Raw genomic sequence first — 21,872 nt, forward strand, 5'->3', positions numbered from 1 at the left:
CCCTGACTCCCCAAGCTTCAGGCCTCACTCATCACAGCCTTTCCCAGGGACAAGCAAAACGCTCCCTGGAGCGGCAAATTGAGTGAGTTCACAGTCTTCATGCTGGGGGAGAGCCAGATATTTCATTTCTAAACAGGTATTCATTCTTACAAAGGATGTCTGCAGTGGGCCATGGGGTGCAGCCAGAGACCAGGGCAATGTGGGGGGCGGAGGGGCCCGCCCAGTTGTCCTGTGGCTTCCTGGGAAGTGGGCAGGAACTGCCCCCACATGGCAACCCCGACACTGCAAGACCAGGCAGGGGGGCAGCCAGCAGCCACACCAGGCAGGGGACTGAGTTTGAGTGGGGGTGGGAGGTAAGGCGAGACCCCCCCCCAACTCTCCCCTTTCCATCCTCACCCTCCAACCACAGCAGAGCTACAGGCTGACTACCCAGCCAATCTGCCTTTCCCTAGCTTGCCAGTGTTCTAAAACCTTCTCTGGGCTTAAGAAGCCAGTTTCCTGGGACATTGGTGGTCCCCTCGGCCGGGGCACAACAGCCCCTACGTACCCGGCTGAACGGGATCCCATACTTCTTGAGGATGATGGGCGAGATGAGGGTCATCTTGTGCCGCAGGAAGGCATCACAGCCCTGGGAGCTCCCGGGGAAGAACCCTGGAGCAGAAAAGATGCACATCAGTCTGACGGGCCGGAGCTGAGCAGGTCTCTTTGGGGCAGCGTTTTCCCTCCCATCGAGGCACGGAGTATGGAGAGCCTATAGCTCCAAGGGAAGGAAAGGCACAGGACCCTGTCGCAAAGCCGTGTGGTCCACTGGTGGCAGTGATGGCAGCCCTCAGACCTCCAGTTAGTGAGTCCAGAGCCCAGGCTGGCCAGGGTCATCCGTGCAAGAAAATGCACCCTCGAAGTCACAGGTGGGGTGAAGGCCAGGGCACAGCTGCACAGACCTCCCCGCTGGGCACACCCTAGATAAAACCTGCTGCGTTGCATGCCCCCAGTGGCAGTCAGGGAACAGGACACGGGAACAGATGCTGTCCAACCAGGAAGTCATGAGCAATACCCCCCACACAACCAAGTCTGAGACAAAGAGGAAGAAAGGGCCGCCTGCAGGCACGGGCTCTGCCCGGGTGTACCTGTGGGCCCCACAGCAAGCGGGGAGATGGGGCCTCTGGCTTTTGACTGGCCCCCCGAGGCCCACGGATTGGTGGGAAAGGGCAGAGCGGCCTGACCCAGGGCTGCCCCTCTGCTGCACACAAGGTGGCTTGAGTTCCAGTATGGGAATGCTTGCTTTCTCACGTATTACCACGTAACTCACTTAAGACGATGTTCCTAAACATACAGAGGTCAGACCATCTCTCCACTTGCTCTAAAAAGTGTGCTTAACGCAGTTCGGGGACATTTCCCGACCACCCATTGGCTGAAGCTCAAATCAATGACAGGTAGGTCTTGTAGATAAAGAAGGGCCCAGGGCAAAGGTGCTGAGCTCCTCACCCAGCGTCACCGAGAGCCGGCGAGGTATGGGATGGGCTATAGCAGTGGCTGGTTGTCCCAGGGTCCGACCCCCTGCAGGACTGCCCCCCAGGCACAGCCGACCTTCCCGGGAGCCGCCCCCGACCGTGGGCCCCCAGCCTCCAGGCCAGTGCACACCCCGGATGGGTCGCCAGTTAGAGGGCACACTCGCGTGTGTGCATGTGCTGTGTGTGAGCACAGGGCCTCACTCACACACCTGCTGGTTGGGGAGGGCGGCTCCTAAGCCACAGTGTCAGGGGGTGGGGGTTGGGACGCCCGCCGGCAAGGACACGACTGTGAGGTTCTAGAAAGAGCGAGGGATTACTGAATCCAGCAACTTTCCTCGGTGCTAAAAGCGTTTCAATTAGAGTTATGGCCCCTGCCGCCCGGCCCGCGGCCTCTCTGCAGTCCCTCTTTTTAATGCACAGTTTAAGTGGCTCTCATTAAAGCTCTAATAAAGGCGCACATTTTAAGTGATTAGCACCAATAACGCGCCAACACATTAATGCTCTCTCCGTGGGCTCCACGACTCTCCCAGCGAGCCCATTTGGAGCTCGGCTATTCATTTTCCATATTCATCGCAAACTCATTCCATCCATCTCAATAATGGAATCTGTGACGCATGCCCCCAAAAAAGTTTGGAAGGGACACGGAGGAGGGCAGTGACTCACTGCCCTAGAACCTATCCTGTCTTCCCTCTGAGGTGGGGAGCTCAGGCCTGTGCGAGGCACAGGGGAAGCCTGTGGTCAGCCCTCCAGCCCTCCCACCCTCCCCCAGGGCTGACGCCCCACCCCCCGTCTCCCCACCAAGGTGGGACTTCACGAGTCCACACAGTTCACAAAGCAACGATGGGGTAGTTCTCACAGGCCTCTGGCTCCTGGCTTGTCCTCTCCCAGCCCCGGCCCCTGCGCCTCCTGCATGCACCCAGAGAGCAAACCAGGCCAGATCCCGAGGCAGCAGGGCCCCCGCCTGCAGGAAGGACCCAGGGAGCAGGCCCAGCTCCAGGGAGAGTGGCCATGGCCCCCAAAGACTCCAGTTCTAGCTTTTCTAGGTGGCACTCGGATCATTCAGAAGTTTCTTTCTGGGAGAAAAGATACAGAGGGGAAGAACATGCTGGGCGTGGCTACTGCAAAATCCAGGAGGACGTGAGGAGCAGGGAAGTAGGCAAAGACGGTGACCCCAGCAGTGTGGTCACCAGAGCGCCCCCTGGACCACTCCATGGCGCTTTCTTCCACGGCTCTGTAGGTGTGGGAGGATCAAGAGTGGCCCCCGAGAACCTGTATCTATGTTCCCTTCCATGCGGCAGGTGGGGTTAAGTGCAGGACCTCGGGATGGGGACCCCGGTGTCACCATGGGGTCTCCACAGGAGGAAGGCAGAGGGGAGGCCACATGACCACAGACAGGGACACAGGCCAGAGCCCCTGCCCCTGGAGGTGGGAACGGGTGGGAGAGCCTGCACTGGAGTTCAGCCCAGTTGAGACTCGTGTCGGACCCCTGACCTCCAACCCTCCAAACACAAGGGAATGAGTCTAGGGGTTTAATTAGGGCTCTTTCAGAGCAGTTTCAGGTTCAGAGCAAAACTGTGCTGTTTAGAGCCACAGACTCTGCAGTGATTTGTTACAACAGCAACAGGAAAAGAAAACAAGACGGAGGGATATTTTTTAACTTCTCTTTTAAAATTAACAGTGGTTTTCTAAATTCCTATTTTAACAAAATACTTCAGATAAACATTTTAATTTGGTTCTGATTTTAGATATTAATAAGAGAAATCGTTTCTTGCTAGGACCGTAACTGGCATCTCTATGGGGAGAAGCTCCTGATGGTGGGGTTCAGCCCTGCCCGCGAAGGCAGAGTCTGGGTTTCCAACATGGCAACACCCCGGGGCTGGGGAAGCCTGGGCCTGGGGCTCTGGCCCCAGTCTGTGACAAGCCTCCCTCTGTCCTCGTCCTCAGGGAACCTGTGTGTAGCAGGCATTTGCTGAACAGCTGGGCCACGCCGACAGCAGCTAGGACAGGAGGCCCATTTTTCAGAGAGCTCCACCACTTCCATCTCCAAAGTCAAATCAGGCAGGGGAGGAGCGCAGTGGCCACTGCCTGGGGGAGGCACGAGGAAGGGATAAAGGATGGCGGCAGGACGTTAGGAAGGCTGCGCCAACACTGAGTGATGCCTTCTGGAAGATTTCATGGCGATCAGGGGAGAGGATCAGGGTGATGAGATGGGCCCCTGCACTGTCCAGCGGCTCTCCGCCCGCCCTGCCCGCCCCACCACTGCCTGCCAGTGAGGGCCAGACCCTCAGGCCAGCAGGGTCTTCTAGCACCGTCCCAGGCACTTAATGGCCACCTGATGTCAGAGCAGAGCGCAGGGCACTATGATAGGGAGCAATGTGGGAACCCCTCCTGCCTCTCCGTCAGGGTGGCCAGGGGCCTCAGCGTCACCTAGATGGGTCTCTGGCTTGTCTGCAAGGATCCCATGTCCCGAGGGCCTGCCCTGACCCCAAGGGGGTCAAGCACCCCCTCTCCAGACACAGCCTGGGACCCTCTCTGACCGATCCCATCGGCCCAAGAGGCCCCAGGGGGTGGTTTGTGGGGGGAGCCCAGGGAGGCCGGCCCCACACACACAAGCAGACAGCTGTCCAGTCACCATGCAGCTGCAGGGCATGAGAGGGGGAGCTCCCCACAGGACTGCTCGCTTTCTAGACTAAACCCAGACCTTAAGACTTAGAGGAGAGTGAGACGCAGTGCCAGGCGCCGGGAGGGAGACAAAAGAACACGGCTGCCCTCCCGGACCTGCGGGAGCCCGCAGTCACGTCTGGCAGCTCCATGCTAACAAATTGGAAAATAGAGTTTAAAGCAATGGCATTCTGTGCGTCGTGCACGATGCGATAAACCCCGGGGCGGGGGGACCGTGATCTGATCACAGGAGGGAGAGGAGACGGAAAATCAGACGGTGACGCCTCCGGCACGCCACCAAGCCAGGGATGAGGGAGACCCGGGACCATGCGGCTGCCCCCCCACACCCCCACACCCCCCTGCTGCCTGCCCCAGCCCAGGTCCCAGCCCGGGGGGCGCACCTACCGATGGCCAGCCGCTCCAGGCGCTTGCCGTGCTCCGGCGGGATGGCGTACCTACGAGAGAAGGGGGCATGTCAGATGCCACATCAGTCGTGTGGCCATCGCACCCCGAGGGGGCCCTGGGGCTGCGGCCTCAGAGCAGGAGTGGGAATGAAGTGCAGGCGGGGTGGGCGCTGGGAGCAGGGTGGGTGTCAGGGGAAGAAGGCCGCAGTCCTGGGCCTCCACAGGCCGCCCTGGCCGCCCCTGATCAGTGGCACCAAACCTGCAAGAGGCTTAAGAGGCAAAACCCCAAAAAGCACTGGATGGGAGCTGCGGGGCGGGAGGGGAGACAGGGAGGCCCCCAGCCCCACCGTGGCTGCCTCCCTGCCTCCCGCTCCCCCAGGCCCAGGAGCCACCGGGGAAGAAGCTTTAGGAATGAGAATCACCTCATTTGTCACCACTCCCTAAGTTTTATTTTAACACATTTTACATTTGAAAGATTCCTGAGGCTCTGTCATAAATAAGAAAGATGTAACTTTAAAGTTTGCAAACAGATGAAGCCAGAGTGACATCCTCACTAATGCTGTGTGCAGAAGCTGGCCTGCTGGGATGCGGGGACTCTCTCCCCGGTGGGGACAGCCCAGGCAGGGGTGCGGAGGAGCCCCAGCCCAGCTGGCAGGCCACCCCAGACTTGGCAGGATGAAAACCTCCAAGGCAGGCATGCGGAACCGGTGTATGGTTCTTAATGCCACCAAGCACTGAGCACAGGTCCGTCCGTCTGTCTCAAGGAGGAAGGGGCACAGTAGAGGCTCCGTCTACACAACTACTACACCACACCTGAGTCCTGTCCGGAAGAAATTCCAGGGCTACAGTTCTCGCCCTGGGGTGATCCTGCCCCAGGGGACACAGGGCCATGACTGGGGACATCCGTGGTTGTCAAGACTGCAGGACGAGGTGCCCCTGGCATGGAGGGGGCGGGGCCGGGGATGCTGCTCAGCTCTCATAGCACCCAGGCCAGCCCCGCAGACGGTGACCCTCCCCATGTCCACGGTGCCAAGGGGAGAGACCCTGTGTCAGCACACCTCACGTTCTAGAATGAGTCAGACGCGGGGGCACGTGGCGTGGAGCACCCTCCTGCTCCTTCACAGTGCGGGAGGCAGGATGGCAACAGCCCAGGACGTGGAAGCCGGCCCGGACTCTGCAGCTGGCTCAGCCCATTCCAATCGAGAGGGTTATTATTGCTTTTTAATAAAATAAAAGGGGGCAGGGGCAGGAGATAAGGCTGTCTCTAATCTAACAGGATGAAAATAATTAATTTTGGGCACATCACAGGGCCCTGGAGGAGATAGCACGGCACCTTCGATTCTGTTGTCACCAGAGAATTTTCCACTGTCTGGACAAAGATGAGGTGACTCTTCTTTAAACAGCCTTTTATCACTTACATAAAGACGATAAAGTTAATCCCAATCCCAAGCACCTTTGTGGGATTAACATCCCCCCAAACAAGGAAATGAAACATTCCGGTCCTTCTGGGAAGATGCCGGAGGACGGGAGGAACTAATTTATGGCTCTAAGGCTGTGATGATTAATGCAATATCCCCAGCCTACAATGCTGCTTTCACTTAATTACCGCCTGTAATTGGGAGTTGTAAAGATAAGATTAATTGAATCTGGTGGATGTTAAAAGTTTAATACATTGGAACGTGGCTCCTCTGTTATCGGAAAGTACAGACTGCAGGACGCTGGGCTGAGCGCTCAGAAGAGCAGCCCCTGGAGGGATTACAGAGGACGGGTGGACGGGAAGCCGACAGCCACGGGGACTTCTGGGCTCCCACCACTCGGAACAGGCTGGCGACAGCCTCAGGGTGCCGAGAAGCCCCATGCCAGCGATGTGCCCCAGCTCCCCCCTACCCCGGGGGCTCGGCAAGATGCAAACCTCAGATTTCGGGGGGGGGGGCGCCTTACAACACACAGTTCTGAGCGAGCTCGGGGCTGTCTGCCCCAAGGAGGTGCGGTCAGTGAAGGCTCCGTCTGTACGTCTATTAAAACATGCTGGGCCCTTCTGACAGCTGGGAGGAACTCCAGCCCTCTGGGCTATAGGTTCCCTCGGAGCCCTCTCTCCACACCACGGCCGGCCAGGTGCCCTGGGAGACCCTCCGCCATGTGGACCCAGGTGAGCTGGCTACAGAGCTAGTCTGTCCTCCCAAAGGACAGACCTTTGCCCCTGGAGAGAAGTCCCCCCAGGCCCCATGGGGCCGCCACAGCAGAGCCCTGCCACCCTCGTCACAGCCCCATCCGTCATCACGCCACCTGGTGGGGGCATCCCTGACTCTCGGGCCTGGCTCTGGGAGGGAAGGAGGACACGCAGCCATCTGGGTGGAGCATGTTTGTTCACCAACCCCCAAGGCAGGAGCATCTGTCCAGCCATTATCGAGCAAATTCTTGGGGCCATAAAACAGAGTTGGTTTTATTGGTCACCAACATGGGGGCAATTTGTCTTGCTCCCCAGGACCTCCATCCCCATCACAAGGTCAAATATGACGGCCAAAATCAATCTACCTGGCTGACCTGCAAACCCTCTGGACGTGCAGCCCCAGTCGCCCAGTGGCAAAGGGTTCTTGCACGGTTTCCTCAGACAGACAGCCTCCCCAGGTGCTCTGGTCCAGTCCATTCTGGGTGGCTGGTAGGTGGCTGGCAGGTGGCCTGCCCCTGGCCCCTGGCCCTGCTCAGAACCTCCCCTGGCTCCCCCAGTCCCTCTCTAGGCCAGCGTGAGGAAACCCCTACAGCGAGGCTGGCATCCCCTCACGTGCTGCTGCACATCAGCCCCGATGCCATCTCCTTGGTCCAACAGCCCAATACCTCCTCCAGGGCTGGCCATGACCCACCCTGAGATGGCACCAGCCAACATGCTCGTCCCCCAGGCCTGGGCTGCATCTGGCCGGCCTTCCTGGGTGGGCAACTCATTCTGGGCCAGCAGAGGGGCCCAGAGGGTATGAGGCCCAGCAGGGTCCTTGCTCCTGGCAGCTGCAGTGAGTGTGTCTGAGGGAAGCATCGGCTGCAACTTGGACACACAGTGAGTCCCAGTCATTAGGTGGGCCGGGCAGGAGTCCAGAACTTTCTCCACAGTATTTCGTTCAGGGTCTTTATCTCTGTATTTCACCAGCCCATCCTCCTGTGCACATTCTCACCACTTCTGAACGTTTTACCCAAAGTACTTCCGGGCAACACTAAACCAGAAAGTCCTGGAAAAAGTCGGAACGTTATCCCTGGCAACCACTCCAGGTGCCCCTGCAGAGGCTGCAGCAGGACTCGACAGGCTCCATAAGTCCGGGTTTAATGCCGTGGAATTGCCGAGAAAGCCGAGAGAGACAGATTCAGGCATCATTTGCCAGAAGCCTTTTCAGAGAGGCAGTTGTCTGCAAACGTCAGGGGCTTCAATGAGAAAATAAAACATTTTTAGATCAGGAATAGGGCACATGGGAGGCAAGAGGAGAGACCAGAGCCCCAGGAACCAGGCCCTCGCAGGTGAGCAGACATGATGTGCGTGGCACAGCCGTTGAAAGACCACCACTGTCCAGCGGTTTCATGGTTCAAATGACCAACCGACAGGAGAAACACTTCAGGCGTGCTGGTGAACTGCCACACCCAGATCCAGACACCGAATTCCAGAAGGAAGCAACGCCCAGGTCTGGGGAGGGACCAGATAGGTCCCAGGTAGGTAGGCAGCCCCCAGCTTCACTGTTTCCGGCTCCTTCCTTTACACCTCGAGGTACTTGCAGTGGAGGCGCCCCCTCCAATACGGCCACCCCGAGAAGGCAAAGCTCAAACCCGCGAAGCCGCCCACAAGGCTGGGTCCAGACAGTACGCAGTCACCTAAGCCCCGGCGCCTGACGCACAGGTGAGTCTCTCCTGCCTACGAGCGGCCAGAAGCACACGGTGCAGCCTGGACACTAGAGAGGTACGCCATCCGGCCGGCCCTGTGCTCCCGCTCCAAGGCTGAGTCTAAGCTGGGGGCAGAGCCGTCTCGGGGACACGAACGGCTCCAGACGTCAGGAGGCTTCTGTCTGCATAGGTCACAACAGGCCTGGTGGGCCTAATAAAGACACTCCAGGGCTTGTGACACCGGGCAGGTGGCAGGTGCTTAGGTGGCCGGAGGCCTTAGCCTGGCAGCCAGGCAGCTCTCGGGGCCAGACGGGGCTGGACAATTAAAAGGAAATGTGTCCTCTGTGGGCAGGGCTGCTTGCTGGCCAGGGACAGGACGCTTCCATTTTACTGACTCGCCGGCCCGGGAAAGTCTTCCTGTCCGCCGTGGAGGATGCTATTAATAGTGTCATTTTCTTGGTGTTTTGTTTATTCCCCTGGAATGGCTTGATGGATGTGAATAATTATCAGACTATAAAAGCCAGCAAATGTGCTATTTTCTATCGCTCTAAATCATCAAACAAATAAAGTGTGAAACAGCATTTTTGAATATAATTTTCCCCTCTAATGGCTTAGAATTATTATCAAGAACAATGAAAATAAATAAGCAAATGCCTTGTGAGTTAAAAATTAAATGAGTGTGTCACGAAGAGGAACACAGACCATCTTGGAGAGCAGGGACCTGCTCAGGAGCCATTAGTTACAATGACGGTGAGCAGCAGGGCTTAGGGCATGCAGGCCCCCTCCAGCCAGAGGCGTGAGCGCCCGGGGCCACCTGGCCAGGTGGGTGGCAGGATGCCTTGGATGAAGGCATGGGAGCATGGCACCTGTGCGCCCAGCCGACCCCCACCCCTCATGCCCCACCCCATGTGAACAGCCACACGTAACCTTAGAAAGGCAGGTAGGAGGCTGGTCTCTGCCTCGCCTCTCCTGGGCTGTGGACTGGTGACACCAGAGGGATTGCCGCTTCTCAAACCACCAAGCAAACCCACGCTCTTGGAGCAAAGGACCAGCAACGTGAAACTCCGGTGGAAGTAATCCCACCCACCCCACAGAGCCCAGGGGCTGCGCAGGCCGCCAGCCCTCATCTCCTTGAACTGCTGGCTGCCCCAGGCTGCAGGGCCCTTGCCAGGCCAGCATTTCTATGGTAATGAGGTCATTCCTAGCACGCTCCCTCCTGCCTGCTACAAGGGTAACAAGACTTGCTGGGGGCCGTGGCTCTCAAATCCCCAACTGCCCTTCTTGCAAGGCCCCTTAGCTTGGAGTCAGGACATGTAACACCGTGGCACTGACTCCCCCCCCCCCCCAAGACTCGTGTGACTCCCTGCCGGTGACAATCGCCCAGCCTGACAGCTTCTACCGCACGAGGTTCCCAGCGATCAGGTGCCGTGATGAGAAGGCTCATCTCCCAGCCTTCCTCTCTGTTGAGGAACGCGTGCCAGGAGCAGGGGTCCAGCCAGGAGCCCTTTGGAAATGTCAGCTCAGCCTGACGCATGTTGGAGGGTGAGGAAGTTAATTTCACAGTGTGTGCACAAGGCCTGGGCAGACAGGCCCCTGGCCGTTTAACATGCTATAATTACAGAAACAGAAACAAGAAGGCAGAGGCTTCTGGAAGTGCTGAGACCATGTGTCAAGTTGGAGGCCACCTAGCATGAGCAAGCCACCCATACAAGCCCAGGAGGCCACGGGAGGTCCAGGTGCCAGCAGCCCTGTAGGGCCCCCGCATGCTGGGCGAGCGGAAAGCCAGTATTACTGCAATCCTCAAACACAAAGCCCCATCTCGGCCCACAGCCCACGCCCGCTCTAGCCACACGCTGGCTGAACAGTTCCAGCTTGCTGCCCTGTGGTCTGGGTGGGCCAAGCAGGACGACCCAGTCACGGCACAGGCTTCCCCATAGGCCTCCTAGGTGCCAGGACACCATCTCTGAGCTGGTTAGGGGAACAGAGGGGCCCAGAGAAACACGTCATGAGTGGTCACCCCTCATCTGATGACCACTGAGACAAGCCACACCAACTTGGTCTGCTGAAATGCCCAAGCACCTCAGGTGACTTCTGTGACCAGCATTTCACATGTGGTGTGGAAGTTATGCCTCGATAAACCTATTAACAATGCCCCAGCCCTGTGGACACGGGAGTGATGAGTCAGTCCCTGCTCCAGTTTCTGGGCTCAGCGCCACAGATGTTATTTGGCTTTTCGATGTCTTCTGGGCCTTGAACCACAGCATCCAGCAGGTTAATATAAGCCCTGTCAGAGGAAGCAGACACTTACAGATACTCCCTCTGGAAAAGGCACCAGGACCTGGTGGTTTTACTGAGAGCCCCACAAAACCTTCACGCTAAAGGGCCAGTGTCCACTGATGCACCTGGTTACCAGACAGCAGGATCAGAACTTCTTCTATGAATCTGGCATATTTTTGAATGAATGAATGAATGAATGGGAAACCCCCATCACCCACACAGAACAAAGACACACAGGAAAATGACGGGCCAGTCTCATACAGCTGCAAAGTCCTAAATAAAACCTTAGAAAATCAGACACCAAAGTGTATTACAAGACCAAGAGGGGTTTATCCCCAGGGTTGCAAAAACAGTCCAATGAATCAGACTCTATGTAAAATTCCAAACCTTTGGAATATAAAAGTTCTGAGCCAACCAGGCTAGAAGGAACCTCCCCATGGTCACAGTTCATGATGAGGCAGGAGAGGCATTCTGGAAAGTCAGGAGCAAGGCAAGCTGCCCATTATCACAGCACTCATCAGCACACACTGACGACGTTAGCCACTGTCATAGGTCAAGGAGAAAGGTATAAGGACAGTAACAATTACAAGGAAAGAGATAAACGCTTTTCTTTTAAACACAACCTTCTACTTGGGAAAGCCAAGAACAAGCCGGTAAACGACAGAATGAAGCATTCCGGTAAGGCAGCGGAACAATCGGCGTGAGGAACAGCCTGACATCCTCTGCACCAGAAACACACTCACAACAGGCCACGGAACCCACCAGGGTAGACTCTGCCCTTGTCTGTGGTCCACAGGCAGGGGCTCCTCCTCACAAAGGAGGCCAAACATAAACCTGGGTGTGTTCACGACACAGAATCACAGAGTCTGACCCAGGAGAGCCGGTGCGCATGTCTTCGAAGCAGGCACTGCTCGGTGATGTGACCGCTCACCTGTCCAGAGCAGGAGAGCCGCGGGGCATATCACAGGGCCCCTACACCTGTGAGCTAGTCCTTCAGTAAACAAGGCAAGGGGACCACCTTGTGGTCTGACACCAGGGCCGGCTGACCTCATGATGCAAGTGTGGTGGGGTCACTATGCTGGGTGTGAGCAGGGTGGCCTTATCACAATGGTTGGGGTGTGCAAGAAGCATTATTAGTAGTCACACAGGGTGGCATGGGTTAACCAGGGCAGAGGGCCACCCCACACAGCAGTCTGAGAAAGAAAAGATGTTAGAAAAAAGACCCAGCAGACAGACTAAAGAGATGCAAAGTCCAGCACAGATGGAGAGCCTGGGGTCCCTGTGCCCACTGGGACGGGAGGGAGAAGAGCCGTCACCAGCCCGGTCTAGCTGGAAGGGGAGAGGGGGCCCGGCCTAGGGAAGAAGGGGACACCAGGACTCCGTCCCAGACACCCGGGAGAGAAACCAGAGGGCATTTCCAAGTCCCTCCAGCCCCTCTTGGTCATCGCTGCAGCAAAGAACCCAGCCTGCATTGCACAGCCCCTGCCCCGAGCCAGCGCCTGGAACTCTCTGACGGCAAATGGACGCCTGCCCAATTTCTATCGAGAAATCCCATCTTAACTTCCCAGGAACCTCATTCCGTGGAGAGGCAGCCTCCCTCATTTGTCCCAATGCCGGGGCCCCTTTGTGCAACGAATACAAACACTTGCTGGGGAGATAGGATCGGCCAAGGGCCAGGGTGGCTTGTTCCCAGGAAAGAACCGTATTGAGCCCCGGCGGTTTTATCTTTAATGGATCATTTTACAGGACAATAGGCGGTGGAATTCGGTATCTGGCACAAGCAGTGTCAAGGATTTCAAATAATGACATTTTTATTGAAACGCACACAGGAGATAAACAGAGAAAACGGGGAGTCTCCGACGGGATGACCACGGCAAGGATGCCACACGAACTGGCCGACCGGAGGGAGATAAAGGAGGTGCTGCAGGCGGGAGGGGATGCTGAGGCCTCCCAGGGGCCCCTGGGCCCTCACCTCCCCGGCAATGCCCCACGGGAACCGGGGACTCTGAGGCTCCGGGCCCAGTTCACATGTGGCCAGTCTACACTAATGAAGAAAGAGACTTTACAAGGCAAGTGGTGTCAATCCTGCCATTAAATGCTGAACTGGAGGCATCTGATCCCCAAAGCCCTGGTTTATTTTAGACCCACGAATTATTTTTGTTATATGACAAGACTGAAACGCCAAGTCACATGAGTGCATGTTTTTGATGTTTTTAAAGCAGTGGGGGGCCCTTCTCAGGTGAGGCTTCCGGAGGCAGGCACAGAGGATGGGGCATCTAGTCACAGCAGCCAAGGGTAACAGATGCATGGGGACACGGTGCTGACACAGAGCACCTCCGTCTCCCTCTTGTAGAGCTGGCCTGGATTTCTGCTCCTACAACAAGCCGGGGGCAGCCTCCCACCGCGCCCACCCCCGCGGCCCACAGGCCAGCCGCTCTGGCCCCCAGACTCCTGTGGCGGCGGTGGCAGTGTGTGCTGGAGCAGGGACACCCCCTGATGAGCTTGTGTTGAAACACACAGACGGTCTGAACAGGAAGGGGCAGGGACGGGTCTGAGAGCCCAAGAGCCTGAAAGGACAGGGCTGCTGGCACAAGAGCCAACAATCACAGTTCCCTTTCATCTGCAGCCGGAAGGGACTCCACAGGCCAGTGTGGGCTACCCCAACCCATAGCAGCAGGAGCCCAGGACGTGGCAATAAGCTAGTTGGGGCCTGGGAGGGTGGCTGGAGTCCTGCCCTCTCCTCGGGCTGCGAGCAGCCAGGGCGTCTTCCACGTGGGGAGGCTCAGGTCTGCTAACATTGACTCCCCACGTCCTGGACCTGCGTCCATCGTCACACACACCCACAGAGCAAGGCTGACAGTGAGGCCCCGGCAACCAGAGGACCGGCCATGGGCTCTCCCGAGCCACACCAGAGGCAGCCCTGGGTCTCGGAGTTGTGCTCTTAACTACGGGACCGGCTTTGGGGAACACGCAGGTTACACCATCTTTACAAACAGGTCCCCGGAGGCTGTAAGACCTGTGAGTGAGACCACGTGTGTCTCAGCCTACCGTCCAGGAGGCGAAGGCCACAGGGCACTCGGGGTCACTCCCGGGGTCACTCCAGGCGCTGGGGCTTCAGGGAGGGCTAAGCTTCTGCATGGGTTGAGCTGCCCCAGGGAGCTCCGGTTCTGGCGATGACGGGAGGTCTGGTTCTGGCGATGCGGGCGCAGCGCTGCCCGGCCTGGCCCATGGCCGCCCCGCTCCGTCCGCAGGCCACAGGCCTCTCCACTCCTGCTGCTGTGCTAACGTGAAGGGGGAGCACATTCACAGCCAGATTTTTAAGCAAAGTCGACAAAGACTCCTTCTCTCTGTACTCACAGATTTGCAGGAATCTCCCTTCAGAGGAGCCGAAATCTGCCCACAGCAACCTCCCCAGCATGAGAGAAATTTGCCATGGAAACCAGACCCTGCATGCAGACCCCGAATCTCTGATGGCTCATCTACGGCAACGGGCAGGGGGAGGCGACTGCCGGCCAGGCTGGCCTCGGCCTCTGCAGCGGGAGGAGGGGGCCCCACCAACAGTCGCAGACTCTCCGGCTCGGGCAGCTCCCCGTCCAGACCCTGCCGGGTGGGAGGATCTCGGGATGGGAATTCATGCCCAGCGACATTTCCAACAGAAGAACCAACAGCTTCTTAGAGCAGTGGGCAGAGAGAGGACTCCGGCCGGGGAGCAGGCGCTCGGGCGCCCTAAAGCAAAAACCCCGTGTCTCCTAATGCAGGCCAGTGCACGTCGCCGCTCTTTGAACAAAAGACTCCAAAGTGAAGGGCCATCTGCTCCTGCCAGACCAAGCCAGCAAGGCTGTGCGACAGGCCAGCAAGGTCTGTGTCCCTGAGTGGGAGACAGAAGACGGTGTCGCCCAGTGGAGCAGAAGGGCACTAGCCTGACCTGCTGGCCCCAGGCCCCACGTCCCAGCCCTGGGCCTGCCCTCCCAGCTGACGTGTCCTTCTTGCTGAGGTGTGGCTGAGTGGAGGAACTCCTCCACCAACAACCTTCCAGCCCATGTGCCTGGGCTGGCTGCCTGCCCTCCAGCTAGGCCCTCTCACGGGCTGCCCGGCTCCATCTCTTCCATGGGCTCCGTCTCAGTCCTACGGGCTTCCCTGACCCATCTGGAGACTCCTGGTCACCCCCCAGCCTGGCCCTGCTCTGGGGGCGTGGAGCCACACCGTAAGCTCACCAAAGCTTCGTCTCCTGGACGGTAGGTGTGGTTCATGCTGGATGGTGAGCTAACTCACAACACCACTTCTGTTCACTACCCACAAGGTGGTAAAGCATCGCTCACCCACCCCTCTCCTTTCTCCTCCCAGACCTATAGCTGGACACTTCCCAGGCTCCCTGGTTTTAAGTGAGGCCATGGGACCAGACACCAGCCAGCAAAAGGTGAGCAAAAGCCTGGGGCGCTGCCTCCTGTACCCACCCATCAAAATTTCTGGAACATGTCCTCCCTCTTACCCCACCTGGACACCCAGCGTGACCTCCGCCAAAGCCACGTGCTCAAGACGGCGGGACATGTGCCAGCCTGGGTCTCCAATTCCCGTCTCCATCTCTCCTTCGGCTCGACAGGGCCTGATTCGGTGACTGTTGTGGGGACCCAGTAAGAAAAGAGTCCTTTCACTTCCACACCTTCAAGTCCTGGCCACCTTTGCCACCTGGGACACACCCTGTCTCCGAAGCCGAGTGGCCACCCCTCCTGATGCGAGGGGCAGGGTGGAGCAGTGGCGGGAAAGGCGGGCTGGGCCCCAGCCCCACCACCTCCAAGCTCCACGGCCTGAGCAGGTGTCTGGCCAACCTGGCCTCACCTGCACAGGAGGGCAGCGCGGGGCCACAACCAGAGAGGGGTCAGTGGGAGCGCAGCCAGGAGCACCGCCCGCAGCCACTGCTGACGTCAGGATCGCTCAGTGCCCTCCTCGGGTGTAGTACCGTACTTCATACATGAGCATCAGGTAAAAACGCTAAAGTGGTGTGTGCAGTTGGCCCAGAGCAGAAACAGCCCAAGTGCCCATCGCCAGTGAACAGATGAACAGACGGAGGTAGAGTCGTACGCAGAAAACCCTCCAGCTGCAGAAATAAATGAAGTCCTGCCACGTGCAACAGGGTGCGTCTTCCCCACGAACTCCCAGAAGGAACGCAAGGTACAAATAAGTCTATTTGTAGGGCCCTCAAATCTGGCTGCCGCTCAGCCCCGTCACCCAGGTCCACAGACACACGCAGGAAAAGGACCCACAGAAGCAGCAACACGAGTCCCGTCAAGTCAGGAGGAGGAGAAGTCAGAAGGACGGTGGTTGGCTCTTGGCAGGGAGGAGACTGTAAAGGGGGGGCACGGGGTGGGCGGTGGGGCAGGTTCGTTCCCCGACATGTCAGGGATACGCGAGGGTTCACTGTGGAGTCGCCGGATGAACGGCACATAGATACGTATCTCTGGGGTGTGTACGTATTTTGCATGCTCTTCCACACCACGTTACAGTCCACAACGAAGGCATCATGACAGACACCGTTCTCAGATGCCCCTAAGGCCCCCGGCCCCCGCTCACAGTTACTCCAACTGTGCTGGAGTTGGTGCTGCCGTGAGGGGTTTTGCTGTTGTAACTAAGGCCCCCATTGGCAGACACTAACATAGGGAGATGAGTCTGGTGGGCCAGACCTAAGCAGGTGACCCCTCAAGTCCCAGGTGCCAGTGGGAGGGGATCCCAAGCTGGCCTCAAGATGGAGGGAGACACATGGCAAGCCCTGAGCGACCTCTAGATGCCGACAGCAGCCCAGAGCTGGCAGCCAGCGAGGACGTGGGACCTCACTCCAACCTCTGCAAGGAACAGAACTCGGCCAATGACCTGAGACCGGAAGTGGACCTTCCCCAGAGCCCGCCGACACCTCGATCCCAGCCTCAGAGAGCCTGACCCAGCTGGCCCACGCCTCGGTTCTGACCTACGGAACTGTGAGCCCCTAAATGCAGCTCACAAGCCCACTGGTTGGTCACAGAAAAGCACAACCGCCTCAAGTCCAGGTTAGGAGAAAAGAAACAGATCAAAAAATCCCTGCCAAGAGGCTCACGTCCAATCACCGTGGCCACTAACACGAGGCTGCTCTGTTCTCTATTCTCTTCCTGTCTCTGATAGTGGCAGTTCCTTTTGTTTGTGTAAGAAGCCACTTGAAACAGAACAGCATGGAAACTGGAAGAGTGACCCTGCAGGGAAGACAGCTGCCCACCCACCCCAGCCAGGGGACCAAGGCCAACGTCCGCAGTGACAGCACCCTCCCCCGAGACAGCCCCAGGAGGAGGGCACTTCACTCCGGGTTCTTCCTCCCAAAACCCATCACCCTGGCCTCGCCATGAGAAAAACCCCAGACAGACCCAAGGAAGGGATTTCCTACAAAAGCCCTGCCCCATCCTCCACGTAACCGTCAAGGGGCATCAGACACAAGGAAAGTCTGAGAAACTGTCTCAGCCCGGAGGAACCTGAGGAGATGTGACGCCTACATGTCCTAGGGGATGCTGGGACCAAAGAGGGACATCGGGGAAACTGAGGAAATAGGAATAAATTGTGGACTTTGCTTACTAGGAATGTATCAACACTGGTCCATTGAGCGCAACAGCACCCCAGCCTGAGCGCAGAGCTCAGTGGGAAATCAGAGTGGGGTTAGGTGATGCTTGGACTAGCTCCTCAGTGTTTCTATAAATCTCAAACAGTTCTTTTTTTTTTAAGATTTTATTTATTCATAGAGACAGAGAGAGAGAGAGGCAGAGACACAGGCAGAGGGAGAAGCAGGCATCATACAGAGAGCCTGACGTGGGACTCGATCCAGCGTCTCCAGGATCACGCCCTGGGCTGCAGGCGGCTCTAAACTGCTGCTCCACCGGGGCTGCCCTCAAACAGTTCTTTAAAAAAAAAAAAAAGAGAGTTTTTTTTCAAAGTATGCACCCAAAACGGTGCGTAAAGAGGCCGGTGACAAACACGGGAGGCAGAAGGAGAGTGGCCGCAGCGGAGCGTTTGCCTGGGGTGGCCTCCGACGCCAGGAGCCCAGCTCCCGAAGCCCCACAGCCACGGCCCGGGCTCGAGGCGAGGCGTCACTCGGTCTGCAGCAGCACAAGAACCCCCGGCCGCTCTCACTGGCTGTTCGAGGAGAGCATATGGTGAGATTCTTCCTTAGCAGAAGGCTGACCTTCCTCTGCTTAGCGCGATGCTAAAATCACTTTGCATTCCCTGAACAAACACCAACTGTGTCTGTCCCCGCCAGCACGCCGTGAGATGCAAGGAGCCAGCCCACGGGCACGGATCCCGCCACCTGCCGAGCAGAGCCTCCCGGGGAGAGCACCCCGAGAGCGCCAGCTTTCCCGGGTCCTCTGATCCACCCCGAGCGGCCCCCTGGCACGTGCCCTCACACGACATGCTGTCAGGTGTTGCCGGAGTGGCGCCAGGCGATTAGACTAGGGTGGGTAACGCTGGAAAAAGTGAATCAGACACATGGAATGATCTGGAATTTGCACTGCGCTGCACCACGCCATGAAGAGCTCTCCAGAACGGCCTGTCGTCCTTGCCGTGGTAATCGACGACACAGCCCTATGCTCACAGTCTGGTGACACCTCATACCCCAGTTTGAGACGCCAAGGTCTGACTTTCCCAGCATCAGCAGTTAATTCTCTGATGCCAAAATCAGCTTTCAGGGTTTTTTTTTTTTTAGGTTTACTACACAACCCTGATGAGCAGAGGGCTGTGGTTCTGATAAAGAAGTGGGGTCAAGGGCTCTACAAAGCCCGGGAGGGGACCCAGGCTGGGGGGTAACACGGCTATCGCCCCGCCAGCTCCCTGCGCACAGGCCCTCCTGGCCAGGGTGTGAAACTATGGATCCTAACGCGGCGCAGTGCCATGATACCAAGCTCCAGAGCGCATGGTGCAAAACCCAACTGGAAGCAAAAGCTCCGGCCAGGGCCCCCCATGGCTATGGGGAAGGTGGGGAAGTGGCTCTAGTGACCTCCTGGAGTGCCAGGTCCCAGGTCTTCTGGGCACAATCCGGTGGGGGTTCTCCGGAGAACAGGCTCACGCCGCCTGCGTGAAGACACGCTCTCCCATCTCTTCTATGATGCACTCACCACACACATGACAATGGCACATGGTCACATGTGTGCAGACATGGCACACGTCTGCACACACCCCAGGGGACCAGACACCGCAGACTGCCCAGCTCAGAGAGGCTCCAGAATGCAGGACTTCCGGCTCAGAGGCCAGGGAAGTCACACCGGTCGCCCCACCACACACAGGCCCCATGGAAGGGGACAGCGGGCACACAGGTCAGGCACATCAGAACAAAAGGCAATCGGCTCTGCTGCCGTGGTCACGGTCCCAAGAGGAGAGTCTGCAAGAAGGACCAAGAAAGCTCTCCCTGCCGGCCCTTGGCCCCAGGCATCCAACAGGGAAGCCGAGCGTCACCACAGGCCCAGCAGCAGGCAGCACAGGCTCCGACCCGGAACCAACAGGCCAGGAAGCCGGGCCTCAGCAGGTCTAGCTCAGCACTCTCAGGGCCTCAGTGGGCCATTTGGGACATAGTCATCTTCATCCAGAAGGGGCTCCCTCTGCGGAGAGGGGGCTGGGCCCCACCAGGAAACTCCTCCAGGGGCCTGTCTGGGGCAAGGCCGCGAGACCTGAGGGCAGACTCCGGCTGCAGGGCCCGGCCACTCTGCAAACAGATCCCAGCTCGCCGTGGGGAGCGGTCACGGGCCCCGAGAGCAGGACTCCGCAGCCAAGCGCGGACCCACACGCCGGGCGATCCACCTCACCACCTTCTCTACGACCTTCTCGTTGCTGGGGTTCTGACTCCTCTTGCCTCCGTGGAATCTGCTCCCAGGGGAACTTCCTGCTCTGAGACACTCCTTCTGTTGCTGTCTCTGTCACCCTCGCGCAGGACCGGGGCTGAGGAAAGCGGAGCCTGGCCGGGTTCCCCAGCATGCTAACGAGGCACAGATGGAGCTGCCTTCCTTCCGGCAGCCTGGTGGGTCTTTTCCATCCAGCCTCCCCAGGCACGGCGGTCACACTGAGCTGCCACGAGGCTTTGTCCCCAGATGCCCAAATGGGGGTTTGGCCCAGGGGTGGGAAGTGGGGGTGTCTATTTCCCCCTTCTGCATCTTGTGTGGGTGACAGGACCCAGTGCTGGGAAACTGAGTTACTAAAGCCAATCTGTGAAGCTGTCAGACTCCTACCAACCGCTATCCGTATCTGTGCTGAGCCGAGCTCCCCTGACACCCGGGGGCTCTCATGGGCCAGAGCCAGGCAGCTGGGAGGAGTTACTCCTGTCACTGGATGAGGGGCTCTTCTGGTCCCCACCGAGCCGGGCACTCAGAAGCCAGGAAGTCTCCAAGCCTTCTCCTGGTGCCTCCTCCGTCAGGTGGTCACCCTCTCCACCGTGGGCCTCTGGGGCTGCGGCCCAGGGCAGCCTCACTGGGCTCCATCCACCACCTGGACTTCCCGTCCCGGGCTCCCTGGAGACCACACCGAGGCCCTCTAGGGCCAAGCTCGGCAGTGTGGTCCAGCAGTGCCACCTGCAGCCAGGCCTGGGGAGCCTGCTTTGGACACAGGAGGAGGCCGGGAGACTCACTGGGAGGGATTAACGTGTGCAAAAGGAACTGCACCTGGGAGGTGGGTTGATGCAGCCTCAGGTGGGCCTGAGGGAGGCCCTGAGGGCCCCGGCCAGGCAGGCGCACAGCCAAGGGCCAAGGGAGCAGCCCAGCAGCCTCCTTCCCCAAAAGAGCCTTGCTCCACCTCCCTGGGCAACCGTCCCACTCATTCCGGGCGCAGCACGTCCAGCCTCACCCCCACGCTGTGGCCAGAGAACAGGTATCACGGGAGCTGACCAGCATCCGCACCCACCACGCTCTTCCCTCCTGGTGCCCCAGGGCTGGGAGCACATGCCCTCAAATGCACACATGTACCCACACGTGCAACACACACACTGCACGCTCCACAGGTGTGCATGCGCACGCACACAGGCCCGCACGGTACCACGCGCGGGCGGAGATGGCTGTGCCCGCAGGGAGTCAGGCTTCCCCGCAACAAAGGAAAGGCCGCCCAGGCCCTCTCCCGAGGAACTCCCCTGAGGGAAAGCGCCAAAGAGAAACCCTAGGTGGGGCTGCATCAAAAGGAGAAATTCTCAGCGCGCCCAGTGCCCTGCACACCCCGGCTTCTTAAAGGTCGGAGAGGTGGAGTTCCAGTACCATCCCCACCACCACCCCCTTCACCCCCTCTGCTCTGCAAGATCCGCTCATCGCACCCAGGACTGTGCATGAGCAGAGCAGGCCCCATGCCCTTTGGGGGAGCATGACCTGAGCCACCCTCTCCCCAGCCCCCCTGCAGGGAGCCTGTGTGAGTGCACATGCGTGCACGAGTGAATGCACATGCATGGCACATGCGCACTCAGGCAGGCCTATGGTACACGTGTGCATCTGAGGACGTGCTCCCTGCCACGGGGGCCCAGGAGGACCTGAAAGACCGCACCCCAGGCGAATGGGAGCAGTCGGGTGGGGGAGGGCGCTGTGGAAACCTCGAGAAAACTGCTGGGAACACAGCTCTGAGGGGACGCTGCTGAGTCACGGGCCTGAGGGCCAAGGTTGGGGCCCAGGCAAACACCCTGCAGAGAGTGCTGGCTGTCCCCACCTCTAGGAGGCTTGTCCTCCACCTCCTCCCCGCGCCGCCCGTGCACCCGGAAGCCGCAGGGAGAACAGGAGGCGATGCTGCCGGGAACGCTGTGTGCGCTGCTGCATCTGAGCAACGAGCCGGGCCAGGTGGGGGGTCTTTCCCACATCTTGTATCTCCGCACCCGAGTCACAGGGCCTAGGGCCTAGGTCGTGCGGGAGTGGCTGTGAGGGCCGCTGGTGGAGTGGCCCCAGGATGGCAGTTCCACTCCCCGGATGCTGAGCACCCCCCCCTCCCGGCACAGCCCTGTGGCCTGAGCCACCGAATCCGCGTAGAATCTCACGGCCGTCCCCGCGTGCCCAGGCCCACTCGCTGACCCACCGGGCCCCGGGAAGGCTGAGTTGCAAGTGCCAGGTCTATTTTAAATCCCCATCTCAAAAGGGATTTTGAAGCTCTCAAACGCTCGGATATTCTTAGCCTTGCTGCCTGAGAGCACCACCTAATG

At 58.7% G+C, this 21,872-nt stretch overlaps 1 protein-coding gene and 1 long non-coding RNA gene across 4 annotated transcripts in view; one reads left to right on the forward strand and one right to left on the reverse strand.

The window, feature by feature from the left end:
- The window catches only part of KDM4B (lysine demethylase 4B), a 137,258-nt gene that overhangs the window by 51,601 nt on the left and 63,785 nt on the right, over nt 1-21,872 (reverse strand). The window contains 2 exon segments of the mRNA XM_077860372.1: nt 548-651; nt 4,578-4,627. Of these exon segments, the coding sequence (XP_077716498.1) occupies nt 548-651; nt 4,578-4,627 (154 nt within the window).
- LOC144290795 (uncharacterized) lies at nt 11,836-17,304 on the forward strand. Of its 3 annotated transcripts, none has more exons than XR_013358332.1 (5): nt 11,836-12,780; nt 14,071-14,946; nt 15,056-15,342; nt 15,556-16,749; nt 16,862-17,304. It is a non-coding gene; the product is annotated as an uncharacterized LOC144290795 (long non-coding RNA). The 3 variants fall into 3 exon arrangements; XR_013358333.1 differs by having other exon boundaries at nt 15,056-15,128; nt 15,218-16,749; XR_013358331.1 differs by having other exon boundaries at nt 15,056-16,749.

The sequence above is a fragment of the Canis aureus genome, chromosome 19 (assembly GCF_053574225.1).
Source record: "Canis aureus isolate CA01 chromosome 19, VMU_Caureus_v.1.0, whole genome shotgun sequence".
NCBI lineage: Eukaryota > Metazoa > Chordata > Mammalia > Carnivora > Canidae > Canis > Canis aureus.